The sequence below is a fragment of the Helianthus annuus genome, chromosome 15, assembly GCF_002127325.2.
Source record: "Helianthus annuus cultivar XRQ/B chromosome 15, HanXRQr2.0-SUNRISE, whole genome shotgun sequence".
Classification (NCBI taxonomy): Eukaryota; Viridiplantae; Streptophyta; class Magnoliopsida; order Asterales; family Asteraceae; genus Helianthus; species Helianthus annuus.
The window spans coordinates 61,117,927-61,140,109 of NC_035447.2; the positions used below are offsets into that span (position 1 = coordinate 61,117,927).

Below are 22,183 nucleotides of genomic sequence, written 5' to 3' on the forward strand. Positions count from 1 at the left end.
CCTTAATCGAAACCAAATGGTGGAACCCTACTGACCTGAAATCGGAGCACCGAGCAAAGGGAACCGAGAATGGAAAAAACAACAGAATCGGCTTCTGATGTCGTAGTGGTGGTGGCTATGCCGCCGTAGAACGGTCGTCGGAACCACCGAATTGATCCCTTATATTCTCCTGTTCTCCGTCTGTGGCTCCATCTCTCTGTCTCTCCAACTCTCTATTTTTCTCTATAGCCTGTATAGTTATTATAGAGCAGAGGGGCGATGGAAACTGCTGGAAGTCCAGATGCTTCATCTGCAATTAAAGAGTGAAGACATGTTGTAGGGTTTTCACGGGGAGGCCGGTGTGTTAGAGGGGAGGGGCAATAATGGGAAAAAAATGGGAAAAAAAAATAGGAATTTTAACTGGCTTTTCATATGCCATCTTAAAAAAGTTAGGTGAAATTACATTTCTAGACATGGGAAATGCTTATATATAGCATATAGATTTTACTACGGTTTTCTTAATTTTTATTATTTTTATTATTTTTTCGGATTTTTCAGATGTATTTGCTATGAATACAATTTCGGTTGAAAAAAGGTAGCTAATTTTGTAACCGTTTTTTTCGGTGGCAAATTATTGGTGGCAATTGCCCAATTTTCTAGTAGTGTGTATTATGCTAGTAGGGAAAAGGCCCGTCACTAATAGGGATAGGGGTAGATCTATATTATGCTTAAGCTACGCGGTATGTGATGCGATGCCCATGCCACCTCAGCTGAAAAGAACAATAGTTCCCCCATGACCACAACAGGGGCGCCATCAGGCGCTATTGTTGGTTTGTGAATGAACTAGCTAGCAATAATGGGGGGTGTCTGTGTGAGGGTGAGGGCGTTATTGAATAAAAGGAGGCTTTACCCATACCCAATCTAAGTTTAAGAGAGGGCTCTATTCATGAGGTGGAGCCTCAGTGGCACAATGGAGCCTCTAAAAACTTCATTCCATACCATTCAACCTTAGTAGGGAAAAAGCTCTCACTCACATAGTCACATATAGCCCACATTTATATATATGAATTGATTCAATTTTATTATCAGCCTCTAAAAAATTTATGTTGTACCCCTTTTAGTTCTTTAATAAACCCATAGGAAATGATAGTTAACTCTCAATTTATTCATAAATTTTCACACACTATCCTAGACAAATTTTACTCTAGTGAATAAAAATCTAATAAAGTTTCTCTAAAAAATGGAATTTGAGTTTTACTTCACAATAAGTATTTCTTACATTTTACCTCCATTTATAATTATACTAATCAGTTTAACTGTAATGTAAATAATAAACATATACAATGTCATGGATTTTCCTTCATAAATAGTAGAGCTTGATTAAAATAAGAGTAAACTGTAATTTACCCCTGAGGTTAGATGCGATTGGCACCGTTAACCCCTATTACGAAATTTTTGTTGTCTAACCCCCCAACGAATGCAAAACGCTGCAATATTACCCCCCGGTGTTAAAATATGTTTAAAGTCAACTTCACTTGTTAACGGTCAAAGGGTAATATAGTCTTTTCCACTTGTGTTTGATTGCTTCCTCAACACAACACCCTATATTATAACTTTCGACCTTACCCCCCAAGTATTCCCCCAATCCCCTTTCTTCTCTCCGGCGACATCTCAGGCGAACACACCACCGGACGAACCCTATCTCAATTCTAACGTGACAGCACTTGTTGAAAACCAACCACATGACAGCCACTCATCTCAACCCAATCTCAATTCTTCTCTCCTTGTGGGTGGTTTCACAATCACCACCACCAGTCGGTAACTCGTGAGATACTTTACTGAGTTTGTTTGTTTGTTTTTATTTGTGCATCCTTCATTGCCATATCCTGATCATCACACACAGACAGAATCCACTGAAAGAAAATGCCAGGACTCAGAGCACTAAATAATTACTCAGAAGAGCCTTCTCGTCATCCTGCTCTCAAAATCAACGCTAAGGCAAGAAACAGATAATTGCATACATTTTGGGGTGAGTTTACTGTAGAATGTGAATCTTGAATTGATAAATGCAGGGCCGGCCCTGGAGGTGGGCGGGGAGGACCACCGGCCAGGGCCCGTGATTTTGTAGGGCACGTAATTTTTTAAAAATTCCGATATTATATATGTAAAAAAAATTATTAGGGTATAGCCAAACAAATACCAGTATAACATAGGTCCACTTACAAAAAAAATCATATGGTTTAGATTAATTAGCCCACTGGGATTAGGTTAGTGAGCTCAATACCCAAATGATTTTAATTGCATTGTTTATTGAATGCTATATTTTTGTCAACGGTTCACGGTTTTATGAAAAACTAGATTAAATTATTTATTTCGTTACGTTTTTTCGAGTTCGAACAGGGTACACGAATTCTTAGGGCGGCCCTGGATAAATGATAAGTGAATCCTACATTGTTGCTACATTTTGATCTTTGAACAGTGTATCTGATGTTGACTTGCAAAAAGAATTAGATGAGGTTTCCGAATCAATATATCCCGGGGGCATTTAATTAATTAATAAGTTAATTAGGTCACAAATATTCAATGAACTTAGAAATGCTTCTGCAAACTGCAGTTTCTGGTCCACATGCCCTACCTCATAATTCTTGATACAATTCCATCTTAAGATCTTGATTCCTGCACTTTGTTTTAAAAAAGTTGTTAACTTTATAATGTTTAATAGTTTCTTTAATTGAATAATTGATCCACATTAGTGGAAAACATTGTAGTAATTCTCAATGTTTTAGGCTTACAAAATTATCTTAAGATGTTGGGATTCCTCACAAAAAATAAAATAACTTGTGATTCAATGATGTCCCTAATTTCACAACAATCTTGAAATTAGGGGATTCCCCACATAAAATAATCCAACGGATTCGTTTTCTGTAGGCTTTGACTTTGCCTGGTTAAACAATTTAGGCGGGAATGGATTCATTTTCTACACGGGGTAAGGAAGCAAAGAAATATTTAACACCGGGGGGTAATACATTTTCTTACAACAAAGCATAGGGGGTAATAAGAAAGGATAATATAGTCATTTAACACCGGGAGGTAATACGTTTTCTTACAACAAAGCATAGAGGGTAATAAGAAAGGGTAATATAGTAAACATCCCAATTAACAGAACTATTAAGTTTTTAACACCGGGGGTTAATATTGCAGCGTTTCGCATTCGTTGGGGGGGGGGGGGGGGTAAACATCAAAAAATTCGTGGTAGGGGGTAAGGGTGCCAATCGCATCTAACCTCAGTGGGTAGAATTGTAGTTTACTCTTAAAATAAATACTATATTGACATTAATTATTTATTGGGTAAATTACAGTTTTCGTCCTTTATGTTTGTACGGAATTGCAATAGATAACCTTTACCTTCAAGAATTACAGTCACAGTCCTTTTTTTTGTAAAACCTGTTACACCCTACGTCCTTTGACGCTAACTTGGTTAAAAATTTCAGTTAACCGAGGACATGTGCACCTCATGTGAGGGCAAAATGGTCATTTCAAAACTAAAAAACTTTTATAAAAATCTATAAAACCCTTTTCTCTCCATTTATCTCTCTCTCCCCTGTTCTATCTCTCAACATCCCTCTTAGAAATTAATCCTAACCGTCTTGATTTGCGTCTTATATATGATTGTTCAATCCTTAAAGATTGTTCAAAAATTATTATCTCCGGTTAATCATTTTCATCAAAATATATCAACCCCTGTTGGTAGTCTCTGTTTTACCTGCGCATCACATCTGTTTGATTTTTTTTGGTTCTGACATCAGACACGAGAACAAGATCCGGTGACTTCAGTCCGGTGACATCAGATTTTGGATATCACGACATGAGAACAAGATGAACTTCTAGTTCAGTCCATATCTGAACTTCACTTTTTTTAATCAAAGGTGAAATCCCAATTTCACAACTACCAATTTCACTTCACATTCTCATACATATACATCCAATTTAAGATTTTGGCCTTTTCCCCATTCACCGCTCTTCAGTTTCGCCATTGTAGGGTTTGATTATCATCAACTCCAACGCAAATCATTACAAAGCTCGCTCTACACCTCTTCTACAATCAATCTTGAACATTCTTTTTCATATATCAAAAGGGTTTCTGGAGAAAAAGATATCTGCTTTTAGGGATTGAAAGAAATTTTGATTTTTATTTTTACTAAAGAAGAAAGGGGATGGGGGTTCGAAGACTGAAGGGGCAACTTCTTCCTCGGCCTCTGTGATTGCAAATGGAAGAGACCCATATGAAGTTTTGAATGTTTTGAAGAGATCCATATGAAGTTTTGAATGTTTTGAAGAGAACCACTGGGTGTCAGCCCAGTGGCCACCGACACCCATACAAATCGTGGGGACGCGGGTTCGACCTCCATGCGGATCCGTTGTCAACTCGGCTGGGCATTTCACCGCCAGGCTTGCTTTGTCGGGTAGCGTCTTGGGAGGGGGTATTTCCTCCGCGGTCAGGGGTACCGTGCATTTCCCTTTTTTTTGAATGTTTTGAAGAGGAAACATGGGCGAAACTAGGGTTTCGGTGATGGGCCCATCTGCGACGGTGGTGGGGATAGAGACAGGAGGTTTGGTTGTGGTGGGGTTTCTCAGAGGTGGAGGGTGGAGGGAAGTGTGGCCTTGAGAGAGAAAGAAGCTTTCAAGATGGGGACAGTGGTGAGGGTTTGGTTGAGAGTGAGAGAGAGAGAGATAGAGAGGAGGGGTAGAGAGAGTGATGGGGGGTGTTAGAGAGAGAGAACTGTGAAGGGGATTTTATCTATTAATTTTTTTTAATCTTTATTGTATTAGAATGGTAAAAAGACAATGATGTCCTCATGTGCAAGGCACATGTGAGACTTAACTGGAAATTTTAATTGGATTAGTGTTAAAGGACCTAAGGTGTAATGTTTTTAACAAAAAAAAAGACTGTGACTGTAATTATTGAAGTTAAAGGTTATCTATTGCAATCCGGTAAAAGCATAAAGAACGATAAGTGTAATATACCCTTATTTATTTTTTCTCTAATAACTTAAAGCTAAATATACTAATAATCTTGTTGACCCAACCCATTTTCACTGAACAATTTTGACCTCACTCACGTAAATTCCTGGATCTACCGGTGCAAATAGATGCAAATTATGCCTTAGTTTGATAAGCATGTCGGCTGCCTACTAGCTAGTATGACTATTTATGTTGTACATGTTTATATGTTAATAGACATTTTTTAATGAATTTGGACATGCTAGTTGTTGATACACTTTATGTGGACGCGACTTGGTTTGGTTTGACTTGGTTCGGTTCGACTCGGTTAGGTTCGGCTCAAGTCCGACGTCGCGATATTCCTCCGTTGTGCATCCCAGAGATCGACACGCGAAGCACGAATAGCCGCGAACCGTTTTCCGCTGACACATCTCCATTACATCACCATAATAATTTCATGATGATGCCATGTGATAACTTGTAAAATGAATGCATGAAGCCAATAAGTCAATAAGATTTTTGAATAAGCTTACCCAAACATGCCCTAACTGTCATCTTCTTTATTGTGAATTACCCAACCAAACAGTAACCATCTCACCATTGTTTGTATATATACACACATATTTGTAACTTTCAGTTCATGATTCCTAGATGCTAGCTATTGTTTCTAGTTTATATATGAGAAAAAAAAAAAAAAAAAAACTAAACGAACAAATGGGGAAGGAGTGGAGGAGTTGATTAATTGATTTCCTCTCTCAAATCTCCAACATCACTGTAAGTTTGATCTAATCATCTCATCAATCGATTGTTTCTTTTCTTCTATATATCTACATGGTATTAAATCCCACCACCCCTGCTCCAATTGTGTATGGTTGAATATTACTTCTCTTCACAGCACCAAGTCGGCAATTCAAGTAGTCTGTTCTAATCTATCAAATATTGTTGTGATTTGATCTAATTTGACCTAATTTTCACATTTGATGTAGCAGAGTTCGGATATGTCATATTTGTTCGATCACCTTGAACAAAAAACCTCTTCTCAAATCCAGAATCATTCAATCTCCCCTCTTAATTTGTTAAAGACAGTTGCTGTGTAACTGTTTGCTCTACGGATAAGTATTTCACTCGTATTATTAAAGTAATCACAAATAATATTATCCAAGACTCATATTACCGCACAGGCTTTGGCTAGCACACCCGATGAAGAGGAACTATCGAATCTCAAAGATCAGTATTATGCAATTGTCGTCGATAAAAATGGCGCTATTAGTCTTGAGGAAATGAAAGAGGTATGTTTGACCACTCCAAAAGTCAAACAAAACATAACGATTGCAATTGCTTTCTTAACGATTTTAGTTCACATCTTACACTAGATATGCAGATATGCTGATTCGTGACACAAAACTGAAGCAGATAATTGAAGAATTTGTTAAGCCACAAGTCACAACAAAGGAAGAGACATGGTGATTTTTGTGTGGGGATTCGGAGGGCGAAGAGGGGTTTCGGAAGGAGGTTTGTCGAGTCGAATTGTTCCTGGTGGAATGCTGCGGTTAGCGGGTTTGGGAATTCCGGGAAGGTGAGTGATATGGGTAAATGATCAGTGGTTTAGATGGCAGTGGATGGAGATGTTGTTAGGAATCAGTGGATCCATCAACAGTGGATGAACAACAGAGGTTGTTAATAACAGTGGATTAGCAGCAGAGGTGGTTAGCTAACAGTGGATCAGCAACAGAGGTTGTTAGTTAACAGGGGTTAGCAACAGAGGTTGTTAGTTAGTTGGGCGGTTACAAGGGTAGTTAGTTAACAGTTGTAGGGTTGTTGGGAATGGGGTTATAACTGCCATTTTTTTTACAAAAATAACTGCTTCTGGAATGTGGTGAGTAGCTAAACGTAAATCAGACATGTATGTTTAAAGTAACATTTGACCAAGTTGACTTTTCTGATGTGGAGGTAAGTGTAAAGTAACCGATGACTGGATGAATGTCTAACGAGTTTTTCGATGATGTGTTTCTTCAGGTATCTATTTTGTTGTTTGTATTCACACAATGTGGCTCCAGAAGACAAGTTTATTGCATTGGTGACAACGAAAGCAGAGACTGACGACCCTGAGATCAAATTAAAGCCTGGTGTTGACCTTCTGGGACCTGTGGATGATGTCTTTTATGAAACTTTGGACAGATTTGAGCCAAGAGATGATGGTGCTGCTGATAGCTGTTTCGTATCTACGGCAAGTAGGCGTATACGCATTATTTGTGGTTTATATTTGTATGTAGCCTTTTGACTGTAAAGATACGCCAAATATTATTGTTACATATGATCAGATTCTAATTCTATATGGTGATATATCTTGCAGAGTTATAAAACCTATCACCATCGCATCCTCTCCTTTACACACCTCTGGTTCGTCTCTCCTTTTAGGTTTCAGGCAGCCACATATATGGCAATTGCACCATGTGATTTGTTTGCTAATGTGATGATTTGATGAAGTAATTTGCACTAATAAAATCAGTTAATTTGTTACAAGGGCAGAATGAGTTTTTGTCGGAGGTGTCGACGATTGGGCGGCTTCGGCATCGGAATTTGGTGCAGTTGTTGGGTTGGTTTAGGAATAAAGGTGAGTTGTTGTTGGTTTATGAGTTTATGGCTAATGGAAGTTTGGATAAGTGTATATATAGTGGTAATAAGCCTAAATTGGTTTTGAGTTGGGAACAAAGGTTTAAGGTTATAAAAGATGTGGCAAATGGGTTACTTTATTTGCCTGAAGGGTGGGAAAAAACTGTGGTGCATAGAGATATTAAAGCAGGAAATGTGTTGTTGGATTCGGATTTAAATGGTAAGTTAGGCGATTTCGGGTTGGCTAAGTTGTATGAGCATCGGTCGAACCCGGTAACCACTAAAGTGGTGGGCACATTGGGTTACTTGGCTCCTGAGCTAACCCGAATGGATAAGCCTACCACGGGTTCGGATGTGTATGCATTCAGGGCTCTTTTGTTGGAAGTGGTGTGTGAACGGAGATCTGCTGAGCTCAAGGCGTTTCCGGAGGAGCTCATTTTGGTTGATTGGGTTTGGGATAAGTGGCGAGGAGGGTGTTTACTTGATGTGGTGGATTCGCGGTTGAAGGGTGAGTTTAATGAGGCTGAAGCAGGGCCGGCCCTAGGGGTGGGCGACCCGCACCCCCGGCCAAGGCCCAATTTCCCCGGGGGCCAAAATTTTTTTAATTTTTTTATATAACCAAGTATTGAGTGAGCCCATAAATATTTTGAAGTGAACTCTTATAACGAAGTAAATGAATGTTCTGTCGGGGTTTGTCTTTAAGTATAGTTAAAGAACTTATAAGGTCACAGGTTCAAGTCACGTTTTTTTTTTTTTTTTTTTTTTTTTTTTGTGGTTAAACATTGTACTGCTGCATTTCATACATGGCCTGGAAGTTCCCACCCAACGGAAAACGATCGGTTCACGCAGTGTTTCTTCTCACCTGTTGGGTACTTTGGAAAGCACGAAATGCTAAAGTCTTTAATGGTGCAGCCCCATTTGTTTTCAAAATCATGCAGGAGGTAAAGAAGATATCTTTTGACTGGTTAAAACACTGATCAAGAATGATTGGGGTTGATTTGAAGTAGGTGGTGAACTGTGCCTGCACAACTTAATTATGTGAGGATTGAACTGTTGGGTATTGGAATAGAGTTTGCTATAATTTTGCTGTATGTTTGTAAGTCCCCTAAAGCAACTTGCTTGGGGATTTTTTATTCTTTGATTATTAAAGGAACGATCCATTTAACTATTCGAAAAAATTGATCAAAAGTGCAATAATTTGGCTTTCGATCCAAGGGTTGCATTATAATATGATTTTAAGTTTTGTACAGTTCAACCGTTAATGTTTTGTTTGGAAAAATATTGGCTTTTAATTCAAGTTCTTTTAGAAAAATGTTGCAGCATGGGCTGTGGAAATCCAATGAATTTAAAGGATGGTGAGGAGAGCTATCAAGAATGCCAGGAGAGCTTCACGAATCATGGTTTAACTATTACGGTATGGTATTCTAATACTATATTTTTGTTATGTTTATTGCTATAATGTTAATCGTCGTTTAAAAAAGTAGTTTATATAATTCCTTAGGGTCTAAGGGCCTTTTTTTTCGGCTCGGCCGAGACACTTAAATCCTCAGTGATGTAGTGAGTGATACGATAAGCGAAGATCAACACGTTGATTCTACGAATACCCGTGTGTCTCTTCCCCAACCCCCAAATTGCAACCCAAAGGCCACGGAATTTGAAGTGAAAAATAAGTTTTCTCAAAATTCAAGTCTGATTGTTTCATTGACTAAAGGGACATATAAATAATGACAGAAATTCGAAACGGGCCTAAAAAAGACAACGGGCCAAACACAAGCCCAAAAACAAAATGCCCAAAATACTTGAAAAAACATAAAAATGGGAAAAACTAATAGAAATAAGCGTTTTCTCGGCCCGGACGATGACCCAAACCGCCGTAGGCCGTTTGCAGCAAGATAGAGCTCGTTCTCCCGTTCGTTTTGACTGGTCACACGCCCCAAACGGACCCCCGTAGCCCAAGTTAGAGCCATTTCAGTGAAGCCCCTTTTGTGACCCGATCTTGGGCCTCCAAATACAGAATGGCCCGCTCTTCCACGCTTGGGCCCGCATCACTCAGGACCGGCCCTGGGCTGAAGTTACGATGGTTTTGAAGGTTGGGTTAATGTGTTCAAATGATGAGCCGTCGAGCAGGCCGAATATGAGGCAGGTGATTCGGTACTTGGAGAGGGAGGCGCCCGTGCTGGAGATTGTAGGTCCGTCGTGTGATCAGCATGCACCTGCATTAGTGAAATTGAAGTCTTTGTAAGTTTCCGGTCTGCGGTTGGTTGATGTGTACATATACAAGGATATCATGTTGAAGGTTGACGTTTATATATAGTTGCGTTTGATGTTATAATAATGTAGTTGCAATTTCTTTTTAACATAAGATTAGATTTGCACTTTCTGTGGTATGGTATAAAGGGGTTGATCAAAGTAAGAATAAGCCAGAACATAAATAGATTTCACCGAAATAGTTGGTTAAATCAATTTGCAATACATCAATTGTTAGTACTTTGTATATCATTTTACATGATGTATTGAAGCATTCGATTTGGATTACACCTTTTGTTTTAAAGTTGTTTTTTACTATTGTTTTTGTTTGTTTAAACTGTGACCAACTATTTTTGAATAAAATTTATATGGAAACAACAAGGATATTAAATGGTATAAAACAAGATATTTAAAAAATGTAAAGAGAAAAACACAAATATTTTTTTTTTGACTTTCTTTTTGAGTGACCCAATGTCACACCGTCTAAATGACGGCCCTAGCCAAGATTTGCCCAGAGTACGTTGTCTTAACTGGGCCCGCGTTAGGTTGGTCAGACTTGGTTACGGCGTTCCCCCTAAAACCGCACAACCAGATGAAAAACGGGGCGCGGCTATGGATCGAACCCCCCTCGATGGGTTTGTCACCATCATTGTCCAATATCCACCCCAATAAGGGGATAGAAAAACGCAAATATTTAGAAATTAGAAGTTATATCCAAAGCAAAAGGAAACATAAATAGTAAGTGCAAAGTTGTGGAAAGTATTAGAGCATTCACATCCTGGGAATCAAAATCTGTGAGTGGGGTTTTTAAAGTATAAAGAGTATAAAAAGTGGTTGTGAGTGGAGGAGAGAGAAAATGTTACTGTTCATCTGTATATTTGGGGGGACACTGTTCACCCACTATAATTTTTTAATATATATTGAAAGTGGTTGTGAGTGAAGGAGAGAGAAAAATGTAATGATAAAGGTATAAAAATATTATTTAATTGAAAATGAGAGAGAAAAAGTATTTGTTTTTAGTGGAAATATATTGATATAGGAGTTGTTTTTTAGTGGAATGTATGTATAATTATAGGGGGCTGGATGTGAATGCTCTTAAGGAACACTCATACTTTTGAATTTAGAATAAGGCGGGATTTAGAGATTTGACCTGGGAGTGGTTATTAAGTACATGGTGTATTCAGGTAAATAAATATATACAGTAATTACAGGGTATTGTGTTTTTTTACAAGGAATTGTGTTTTTACAAATGCATTTGCTTTTTGTATAACATTGTGTTATTGTCATTGTGTTTTTATATGACATTTTTCGTAGTTTTTTTGTGTTTTATATATAACATTGTGCTCTACGTTAGCATTGTGTTTTTGTATAAACATTGTTTTTTTAAGAGACATTATGTATTTGTGGAATATTATGTGTGCAAGGAATGACTTTCTTTGATGTCAGCGCTTAATGGGATGGGTATACCCGATATCCGATGGGTATTGGGCCGGGAATGAGATTAGTTTTAGAAATTTTCGCGGGTATGGGTCGGGTATGGGATTAGGAGATACCCGACCCGATTACCCGAAACGCTATACCCGTTTACCCGAACTATATACCCGATCATATACCCGAATTTTTTAATTTATATTTTCATTTTCCACTAACTCCCACTTTTCCAGAAGGTAGTTAACTTGAGCGGTTATTATTTACATGGGTATTTAGGTAAATATAGGCTAGGAGTTGACTACAAAGTCCAAATTTCCTAACATAATATTATATAAAAAACCAAAGCATTTGTAAAAACAAATTTCGTTGTAAATAACACAACACGAGATGAATTCCATAGTTGGTTAGTATCAGAATGTTTGGCGTGGATGTTGAATCGTGGAAACTGCAAAATGAAACCTGGTCAAAAGTGATTTCTTTTCTGCTCGGTGTGTCTATGCCATTGATGATTAGGTTATCTGTGCACTATATCAATCGATATAACAAGTTCATTATAGTTAAAGAATACGGTGAGATTGCTGAGATAAACGTAAGGACAAACGAGATGCATTACATTAACGTATAATGAAATACTTTATGTACAGGGTTATCATTGACATGTAATATGTATATGTCTTTTTTGTTTGTTAATTTTATGGTGATAGCAACACCTACGTTAATCTAGGTCGTCCGATCATGGCGGTTATTTGTGTCACACCCCCAAAATCCACTCGCGGAGTATCACTGCTTGGAGGCGTGACTGACCAGGATCAAGCCACCAATCATATTGAGCATAGCATGCAATTAAATATAAAACTCAACACAATATAATTGGTGTCTAAACAAAACGTAGTTTAAGTTATAAGCGGAAGCATAAGGTTTAAAACCAAGATATAAGTTCAAAAGTATAATAAAGTGTAAATGTTTAACATGGAACTTAACAGTCCACGTTCCCACAACGACCACGCCTCCCGTGCAAGCTCCATGTAACAACCTAACGACCTGCAAGGCATGTAACAACAAGTCAACAACAAAGTTGAGCGAGTTCACAGTTGGTTAATTAGTTTACCAGTTTGTTTTGAACTCATATGTGTTTCGTAAACCACAAGTTAACCATTACCTTTGTTTCCCAAACCATAACCATAATCAGTGGGGGCTTCCCATGTGAACCACTAGACCGTACCACATCGACTACCAACGAAATATAAGTTGTGCCCTACATCAGTGTCTATCATCACTGACAGTTTGCCATAGTCCATTAGTACACGCCCGTTCGAACGACACGGTGTGAGGTTTGTTAAACCTAATACCGCTATTAACTAATGACCCGCTCGCCATCGGCCTCGGCGATTAAGTTGATATAAAGTGAGGGACTTCATGATAGAGTTTTGTCTAGTAAGTTGTAAGGTTGTTTTGCTACCCAAGGAGGACGAACGTACGTAGTTCTACCCAAGGAGAATACACAGGATTTATAGTGGCATCCTACCCAAGGAGGATGGACGTACATATCCTACCCAAGGAGAATATGTAGAATTCCGTTTTAGTTTCTTAACCCATTCCCAAACCACCAGGAATCCCATGCCTTATAAAGAGTTTGAACTCACCTTGTTTTGCTCGGCAGATAAACAAAAGGTCAATCGAGCTGCTATGGGTCAACCACGTCGTAACATGGTTACCATACAAGTCAGGTCTAGATTCAAGCAACGCACGTATATGCTCTACACGTATACTAACAAGTTGCATACAACAATGATCATGGCATACACGTGTAATCATGGCAGTTAACATCAGTACATACGAGTTCAACAATAACATACACACAAATATACACAACCCAAATGTGCGGCCCAAATAGTTGGGCTTGTAACAGTATGCGAATCCAAATAGAATGTGTGATTAAATGGTCTCGAGTCGAGACTAGAGATCTCGAGTAGAGACAGTGTGGTCTCGGGTTGTAGTCTTGGTGTTCTCGAGTCGCAACTAAAGGTCTCGGGTTATGCATTTATCACTCGAGACCATGTGGTCTCGAGTCAGGTCTCGAGTCGCAACAAGACCCGCAACCGTGGTCTCGAGTCTTGTTGTTTGTGTGCTGGTGATGTGTGGTCTCGAGTCGAGACTGTGGGTTCTCGACTCGCAACCCGTGTCGAGACCGGAAGATGTAACAACTTCCTTATTTGCAGCTCAATTTTTCCGTAACAATTGCTAACATGTTTGGCAGTTTCAAATCAGATCAAATAACAATTAATTCAGCAATCATGCATATTCAAACCACCCTAATTGAAATCTAATCAAGAATAATAATCAAGCATTCAACCGGATCATCAGATTAGTGAATTCTAATACCAACATTCAACCCTAACCATCATGCAAACTTTATTGAATCATAACAGCCGATTACATCTATTAGGCTCTAAATCTAAATCATGCAATCGGTCCTACACGACCTCGATCAAACATATGGTTTCTCCTAACAGTTTTGATAATGCACGCTTCCAATCAATCCACAAACAGTTTCATCATATGTACCTCGAAATCAAACATATATGACTAATTTAGGAGCATAACTTTTATCAATATTTTCACAAGCATGAAACCCTAATCAATCTTATAACAAAATCAACATCACAAAACATACAACAAAACAAGGATAAGACACGAACCAGGAGTGTGTGATGTGATTAACCAAACCGAGATGGGAGAGTTTCGAGGGAGTGGGCGGCCGCGATCCGAATGACTTCGATGGTGAAGATGTTGCCGTCGAGTGAAGAGGAGGAGAAGAGAGAGAGTCTAGGGTTTTGTGTGTGTTAGGTGTTTGCAAATTATGAGGATTAAACACAACCCCTTGTGTATTAAGCGCATGAGAGGAGTGGGTCGAACCCTTCATTGGACTGCCCTCATGGTCTCGAGTCAAGTAGAGTGGGCCGAGAGAGGTGTGTGATGAGGGACAAGGTGTGCGGCCCAAAGGCTTGTGCGATTAGGAGTCGTTGTGTGACCAAATTTATTATACATACATACTCACAACACATTCATGTAACACATAGCATAACAAAGCATAATATTCCATTGAAATCAAACACGTCAACTAGTCACGTAATGTTCATACAGGTTACATCGAAACACAAAGAAAGGTTTTGGAATATGGGTTGTCACATTATCCCCAAGTTGAAAGAAATTTCGTCCCGAAATTTAGCACATACTCACTGAGGAAGCTAGTTAAGTTGTATAGTTTCCTGGTTTTTCCTGGGGTGTCACATCCTCCCCCCGTTGGTTTGGAATTTCGTCCCGAAATTCCGCAGTAGCTTCAGCTCAGTAGTGGTTGTATTTTTCTCGAACAACCGGGGATACTTGTGTTTCATTTGGTCTTCTTGTTCCCAGGTAAACTCTGGGCCACGACGGGAGTTCCAACGAACTCGAACAAGAGGTATTCTAGTGTGCTTGAGAACTTTAACGTCTCGGTCTGTGATCTCAACTGGTTCCTCGACGAATCGCAACTGATCATCGATAGTGAGCTCCTTCAAAGGAACTACGAGGGTTTCATCGGACAGACACTTCTTCAGATTTGACACATGGAAAACATTGTGAACTGCACTGAGTTCTGCTGGTAGGTTTAGTTTATAGGCCACTTTGCCTATTTTCTCTATGATTTTGAAAGGTCCGACATAACGCGGATTGAGTTTGCCTCGTTTGCCAAAACGAACTACACCTTTCCAAAGGGAGACTTTGAGTAGCACTCGATCCCTAACCTGGAACTCGAGTGGTTTCCTGCGCTTATCAGCGTAGCTTTTCTGACGGTCACGAGCTGCCGCCATTCGTTGCCGTATCTGAGTAACTCTTTCCGTTATGTCTACTACAAGTTCTGGACCCGTGATCTGGCTGTCACCCACCTCTGCCCAACAAAGAGGTGATCGGCATTTACGTCCGTCCAATGCCTCAAACGGAGCGGCTTGGATGCTGGTGTGGTAGCTGTTATTATATGAAAATTCCACTAACGGTAGATGTTTTTCCCAGCCGTTGCCAAAATCAATCACACATGCCCTAAGCATGTCTTCAAGGGTTTGGATGGTGCGTTCAGACTGCTCATCCGTCTGTGGATGATAAGCGGTGCTCATGTCTAAACGTGAGCTAAAGGACTTGTGCATTGCTTGCCACAGTTCAGAAGTAAAACGTGCATCACGATCGGAAATAATAGAGGTTGGCACCCCGTGCCTCAAAACTACTTTTTTTAAGTAAACGTCTGCTAGAGTAGAAAACTTGTCTATTTCTTTGATGGCCAAAAAGTGTGCGGACGTAGTCAACCGATCCACTATCACCCAAATAGTGTCATTTCCGCGTTGAGACCTAGGCAGGCCAGTAACAAAATCCATGGAAATTTGCTGCCATTTCCATTGTGGTATCTTTGGTTGTTGGAGTAACCTGATGGTTTCTGATATTCGGTCTTGACTCTCGCACAAGTCAAACATTTGTTGACGTAAGTTGCTATGTGCGCTTTCATACTAGGCCACCACTATGTAGTCTTTATGTCGTGGTACATCTTATCCGAACCAGGATGTACTGAGTAACGAGACTTATATGCTTCATCCATCACTAGCTCGCGTAGGTTTCCATAAAGTGGGACCCAAATACGCCCCGTTACATAGTAAGCGTCGTCTTCCTTTTGCTCTAATCGTTTCCTTGACCCCCGTAGGGACTCCGCCCTGACGTTCTCTGCTTTTAATGCTTCAACCTGAGCATCTCGTATCTGAGTAGGAAGACCAGATTGGATGGTGAGTTGTAAATGACGGTTTTTTTGCCACTTTATTACCACTGTTTGATATTGTCACCATTTAGCCACCAACCATTTGCCACCATTTAACCACCATTTTCATTGAAAATCGGTAGCATTTAACGAACTTGTTGAATTATTTGCTACCATTATTTGCTACCATTTTGTGATTGCTTGAATATTGGTTTTTGATTCAGATTAATTTTCTATTTTCCCTGCTTTTTTCATAAAAATTACATATCAATAAAATTACAAAATTATATTAAAGTCTAATATATGAAAACTCAAAATTATATAAAACATCTCTGTATCAAAAGCATATAAAACATTCTAATAGAAATACCTGCTAAAACATTAGATAACTAAAATTATCCTAATATGATAAACATCGAAACATTTAAAACCAAGTGTTTGTAGCCTAGCTTCAATTTGTGACATCCTATCGAGCATAGTATCTTTCTCCACCTTATCTTTTTCTTTTCCAGCCAACAACCCCACGATAATCCCATTTAACCTTTCTTTTTCTTCATCCTTTTCCTTAATGAGCTCCTTATAACTAAGTTCAACTTTTTAATCTACAAAACATCCAATGAATTGAATCAAGAAGTCAGAATTCACGAAAACTAATAACGGGTCAAGTTGATTGCAAAGAAAACAATATCAAATTGTGAGCTACAATTCAAGTGCTAGAAGCTAAAAAGCATGATTCGTTATGTTAAATGTAACAGGAATATCAGAAATTAAAGTTAAAACATATAAATAATGATTAACAAGTCAAGATAACAAATAAACACATCGGGCCATATGTGTATGACCTGTTCCATCAAATTACGGACTGCCACAGCGGGTTTAGGTCAGTCGTTAAAAGAGGTTGCACTCTGCACTCCCCTTGATATCGGGGTTCGGAAAAGACCAGCCCTAGTGCCACCTCTGTGCCCCACTTCATGTGTATCCGTCTTTAAGTCCTCTTTGCTATGAACTTGACCGGAATCACCACTTCATGTGTATACCGCTACATGTTAACCATTCCTTATTAATGGGTCAGATTGGGCCGTATCTGTTTTCTTTTTATTTTTTATTTTTTCTCTAATGAGGTAATCGGGCAAGATGAAATAAGGGACCTAAAAATGACCCATTAAACAGATTGGAAGGCTCATAAAGTGATTTACATCCTTGACCTACAGTCAAAATACCTTTGTATCAATATATGATATCCTTGACTTAAAGTCAAAATACCTCTGTAGCAATATATGCTAATACGAAGAGTCATTCACATTCAGTTTAAAATTCAAGAACTTATCATAATAAACTTATAAACACCTCTTTCCTTTGGGCAGCCTTTTCGCCAGCAACCAAAACCATCCCGATTCCCATATTAAATGTACGCTTCATTTCAGCATCTTCAATGTTTCCATCCTGGAAAAAGAACAACAGTTAAAATATAAATTGTTAAAAATCTGAATGTTTTAGTCAAAAAAGTGTCTGGTCATCTCAACCCGACCCGAACCCATTTTAAACCATTATCCAACCTTCCCGTCCCGCCCCACAACGCCTATCTTCCCACCTCTACATGCTGTAAGCATAACTACACCTTTTGGATCCACTTGAAAACAGGAAGAACGGACCAAGAGTTGTTGTACATGTGGGCCCTGAGGCCTTGAGGGAAAACATGAGGGACATTATTTGTTAAACCAGCACCTGTTATGTGGGTGATTCCTTTGAGGCCTCCCTTGCTGATAATGCTAAGCACCCTACATTAACGTGGTTGATAAATTAGGAAAAGAATGAATATTAACCAAAAAAAGGGAAAACATAAGTGATAATAACCTGTTTAACATAAATTACAGTTGGCGCCATTAATGCTTCGCCTAATGTAACTGATTCACCAGGGAGTTTGTCCTCCAATGAAAGTCCACTTCTAGCGAAAATCATAAAACAATATATTGACAACATATATAAGAATGAAATGAAATAAGTGAAGGTGGCAATTTCGACCCATTTACTTAGAATATGTTGCTTTGAGTTAAGTCTAATATTTAATGGGTCAAACAACTAAAGTCATAAAAATGGCCAAAACAGGAGCATGTCAAGCAGGTAGACATTGACCCATGTGTGTGTTTTTTTTTTTTTTTTTTGGGCAATTTCATATACATTTTTTTAACTCTCATAATACCACTTTTAACCTTTCAAGTTTCAAAAGACTAAAAGTGAGGGGATAAAAATATAAAATCGGAAAGTGTTAGTGGTGATAAATCCTTTTTGGTGGTGTACAAATAACCTCCCATATTATGGAATGGAGTCTACCTTACTCCTACAGTCCTATTAGATATCGTTATTGAGGAATATGACACCAAAATTTCAGAATGATCGAAATAGCTCAAAACTTGTTAATTAATAAATAAAGTAATGAATGTGGAGGTTACCAACAACGTCAAATCAAAGCCAGAAATCAATTGAAAGGCAAACAAATCAACAATAAACACGAAAAAAGCTCATAAATACTTCATCAACAATGAAAATAGAATCTTAAAATTTGACCAAAGGCAAAATACATACCTTCGATTAAGAATAACAAGATGTTGGTCATAGTTCACAACAAACTGAACCCTAAGAAATCATTAGCTCATTGCTAAAGTCCAACGGTCGCCACTTTTGGGAGCAATTAGGGTTTTGGATCGATTAGGGTTTTGGATCGGAGGATGATTCAATTAGTGATGGTTGAGTGGAGGATGATTCGATTAGTGATGGTGGAGCAGAGATGATGCTTCTAGAGATTTTGGGGAGCAAAGTCAGAACCCTATAATTGATATCCCGCTCTATTAAAAAAAAAATTGATATCTTGCTTAAATTTTGGGAGAGCGGGTAAAAAATTTGATATTTTCGCTTAAATTTTTACTTTATATTGCGCTCATGTGACGGTGGCAAACTAAATGGTCGTTGAAAAATGGTGGCAACTTTCATAAACCTTTTATGTTTGCATATTTGACACCACTAGTGGGGAACCCGCGCGTTGCGGCGGAGTCGATAATAAGGGGCAAGAATATAATTCAAACCTTAAAACGACAAAAAACCATAAGGAAAGGCTGGCGATAGGTTTCCAAGGGGAGCTTCTTACCATTCAAAATAGATAGTAGGGGAACCCGCGCGTTGCGATGGGGTTAACAATACGGGGTGAAAACATAGTTCAAACCTTAAAACAATTAAAAAAGTTCGTATTTAAGTTGTGTGTGTATATCTCTCTCCTCCGGCACATACAAGAGTAATCCAAATCAAGAACAACCTTTAACCAGAAATGTACTCATGATTTCAAATTACAGATAATCTTAAACAATATACATTCATTTATATGAGTAACTTAATTACATTACACTTAAACTCATCTTATACCCTTCATATTACACTTGGCTATGTTAAATTACACATAATATTGTAAATATTATGAGTAAGCTAAATCACACTTCATCAGATCACGCCTGGATAATTACAAGCGATTCAACAATGTTGCCCCACCTCATTTCAGACTCTCACTATAGGCTTCCACCACTAAAAATTGAAACAATGAAACATGCTACAAGCGTCATTCATCTATGTGGAACAAAGAGGGAACTGTAAGCTGAACATCTTTTGGTTAGGTTACTTAATAAACTTTAATCACCATGTGAACGGTCTATTTTTCTTTAATATAAGTTGCTACACAGTCACCTTGAACCGTATTAAAGTTGACCGGGTTGAAACTCGGCTGTAAGTTATGCACAAAAGTCATGAACCCCGTGTGTTCAACCATGTGAAGCAGGTAATGATGTGGTATGATCATTCAAGCATTCTCTTGACGACACACACCAAGGCCAAACACATAGTAAGAAACAACCGAGCTTTTATAACGCCCTTTGGCTGCACCATTAACCGGGGCCGTCTTAGAGGTCAACAGGTTGCGGCGCACAACCGCCTTTAGCAATGTGGCGTTTTAAATGATTGGTTCATCAGAAGAAGAAGTTCAACTACTCACAAGGTCTTAAAAGACGTCGTGTTAACAAAAGGTGGACAAAGCGCGGCTGTTCCTCCCAAGTCACTAATTCTCCTGCATATCTTGATTCAGTCAACACAAACGATCACAATTTCAAGAAATTAAATACATGATGTATGAGGAATTACTGACAAGTCTGACAAGTTCGCCAAAAGAGTAATTCTCCAAGATATTGGCCCCTCCAATATTAGCGATAATTTAAAAATCGAACAGCAGCAAAATGCCTCACAAGCTCTTGAGACTTTGCCATAGCCCAATGTAATCGGGGATCTTCCCAGAGAAATTGTTACCACCAATCCGACTGCAAAAAAATAATAATAAATAAATAAAACAGTCAGTTATGTCTACCAATATACTCGTATTTAATGAGGTGGTTGATCTCACAATTCCTTGATGGTATTCAGATTCGCAAACGATGCAAGCAACGTCCCACTAAAAGAGTTAGAGTTCAGAAACCTATAATTAAAAATGAAACAAACGTATATAAGTTGATAGGATAACGAGATATAGAGGGCAAAGGACACCAAACAACAATAAAAAGAAAATTCAAGAAGGCTTACAATCTCTCGATGCTTGCAAGATTCCCAAGCTCCTCAGGAATCGTTGCAGACATCAAATTGTCCTCTACAGATCTAATTAACAACAGAAGTGACACCGTAAACAACAAAAACAAGTCACTGAAGTTATATTTAAAGTACGTTTAAAGAAAACTTACAAAGTTGGGACTGCAAATAGTACAAAAATAAGCAAAAAAAAACAAGCTTTTGGATACTGAATCCGACGATTAAAGATTATACATAAAGAAAAAAGTACATGTTTAAAATCTTCCCCATGGAACCCCATGCTGGAGGGATGGTACCACTGAGATAGTTGCGAGTTAAGTCTCTTTTCAAATTTACCTCATCTGAATCTGGAACTTGTACAGTAGTTCCATGAGAGGCTTTTATTGCAATCAAGATTTCTTCCTGAACCCAATAAAAAGATAAATTATGAGTCTATAGGTGGTAAGAGCAGCTCTTTAACTTAAAATGTGTAGACTCAGGTTATCTTGACAGGTCAATTGGTAAACCAAAAAATTGCTAAAATTTATGGGTCAATAGGGTCAAAAGAAATAGCCACAGTATATCCCTTTTTTGTTGTAAAGATGTAGTTTTTCACCTTTACTATAGCATCGCATTGACAACGTTCCAACAATTAAAGTGCAGGCTTAGCCTGCATTTTCCCCAAAAACGTAGACTTAGCTGATAGTTTTCACCAAAATGCTAGGTTACGGACTTACGATAGAGATGACAGAGTAAGTCGAGATAACAGTTCTCGTTTCGCGTTACAAAGTCGAACTATAGCATCACATTGACAAAGTTTCTTACCTATTAAAACACAGGGAACCCATTTTAATCACTAACAGACCCAGAACATATGCCAATTTAAGAAAATAAACTGCAAGTTCTGTAAGTGATGTAAAAGATAAGTCCATGGTGGAAATTAAAACTATCCTGAAAAAGTTTGAACAGATTCTGCTCCACTTAGTGGTTTCTACAAGATATAAAAGGGTTGATAACAAAAATCATACACATTACATGATTATTACAACTTATTTTAAGTGCAACTCCCAACCGACCCAACCACCAACATCAGCCTGTGAACAAAATGCCGATAGAGACTTCTCGTATAACAATAGTAACCAAATCATTCATCTCACAATCAAATCAAGAGAAAAAGAAAGTATTTAATACTGAAATCAGCTTAGGTAAAATATGCACATGATAATCAAAATTATAGCAAAATCAAACCTGCAGGTCTGTAACAGGTTTCACTTTCTCGACATATGGATACCTGATGCTGCCGCAATCCAAGCTCTCTCCCGAAAAAAAATAATAATAATCAGATGAACAATGGTGGCAATCGATTTCCAAACCAAAACCAAAACCAAAATCTAAAATCATACATGTTGCCTTCAAATTAATCCGGCCAGATTTGAAATTAGCCAGAAAAAAGAATTCATACTAAAAGAGTAGAAGTTAAGAGCCCTAACCCTAATTGTAAAACAATTTCAGATCAATTATCATAAATATAAGCAATATTAATTC

General features: G+C 38.4%; 2 protein-coding genes across 16 annotated transcripts; one reads left to right on the forward strand and one right to left on the reverse strand.

Annotated features, from left to right (window-relative positions):
* Positions 1-5,504: 5,504 nt before the first annotated feature.
* On the forward strand, positions 5,505-9,950 carry LOC110910987. Of its 13 annotated transcripts, none has more exons than XM_035984623.1 (7): positions 5,506-5,754; positions 5,970-6,269; positions 6,354-6,856; positions 6,997-7,245; positions 7,334-7,380; positions 8,901-9,007; positions 9,471-9,950. In XM_035984623.1, the coding sequence occupies exons 3-7, from the start codon at positions 6,852-6,854 to the stop codon at positions 9,552-9,554; spliced, it is 492 nt and encodes a 163-aa protein (XP_035840516.1). In that variant the 5' UTR covers positions 5,506-5,754; positions 5,970-6,269; positions 6,354-6,851; the 3' UTR covers positions 9,555-9,950. The 13 variants fall into 13 exon arrangements, 1 of the variants encoding a protein (XP_035840516.1); XR_004882172.1 differs by adding an exon at positions 7,510-7,594 and having other exon boundaries at positions 5,508-5,754; positions 6,354-7,245; XR_004882168.1 differs by having other exon boundaries at positions 5,505-5,754; positions 6,354-7,245; positions 7,510-9,007.
* Positions 9,951-16,386: 6,436 nt separating this feature from the next.
* On the reverse strand, positions 16,387-18,884 carry LOC110910985 (phosphoribosylformylglycinamidine cyclo-ligase, chloroplastic/mitochondrial-like). Of its 3 annotated transcripts, XR_004882178.1 has the most exons (6): positions 18,629-18,865; positions 17,900-17,990; positions 17,664-17,823; positions 17,393-17,488; positions 16,888-17,250; positions 16,393-16,647 (listed from the first exon to the last, which is right to left on the reverse strand). XR_004882178.1 is itself a non-coding variant. In XM_022155554.2 (5 exons), exons 2-5 carry the CDS (start codon positions 17,908-17,910, stop codon positions 16,582-16,584), a joined length of 333 nt encoding a protein of 110 aa, XP_022011246.1. In that variant the 5' UTR covers positions 17,911-17,990; positions 18,629-18,884; the 3' UTR covers positions 16,387-16,581. The 3 variants fall into 3 exon arrangements, 2 of the variants coding, with proteins under 2 accessions (XP_022011246.1, XP_035840517.1); XM_022155554.2 differs by lacking the exon at positions 16,888-17,250 and having other exon boundaries at positions 16,387-16,647; positions 18,629-18,884; XM_035984624.1 differs by lacking the exon at positions 16,393-16,647 and having other exon boundaries at positions 16,702-17,250.
* Positions 18,885-22,183: the final 3,299 nt, after the last annotated feature.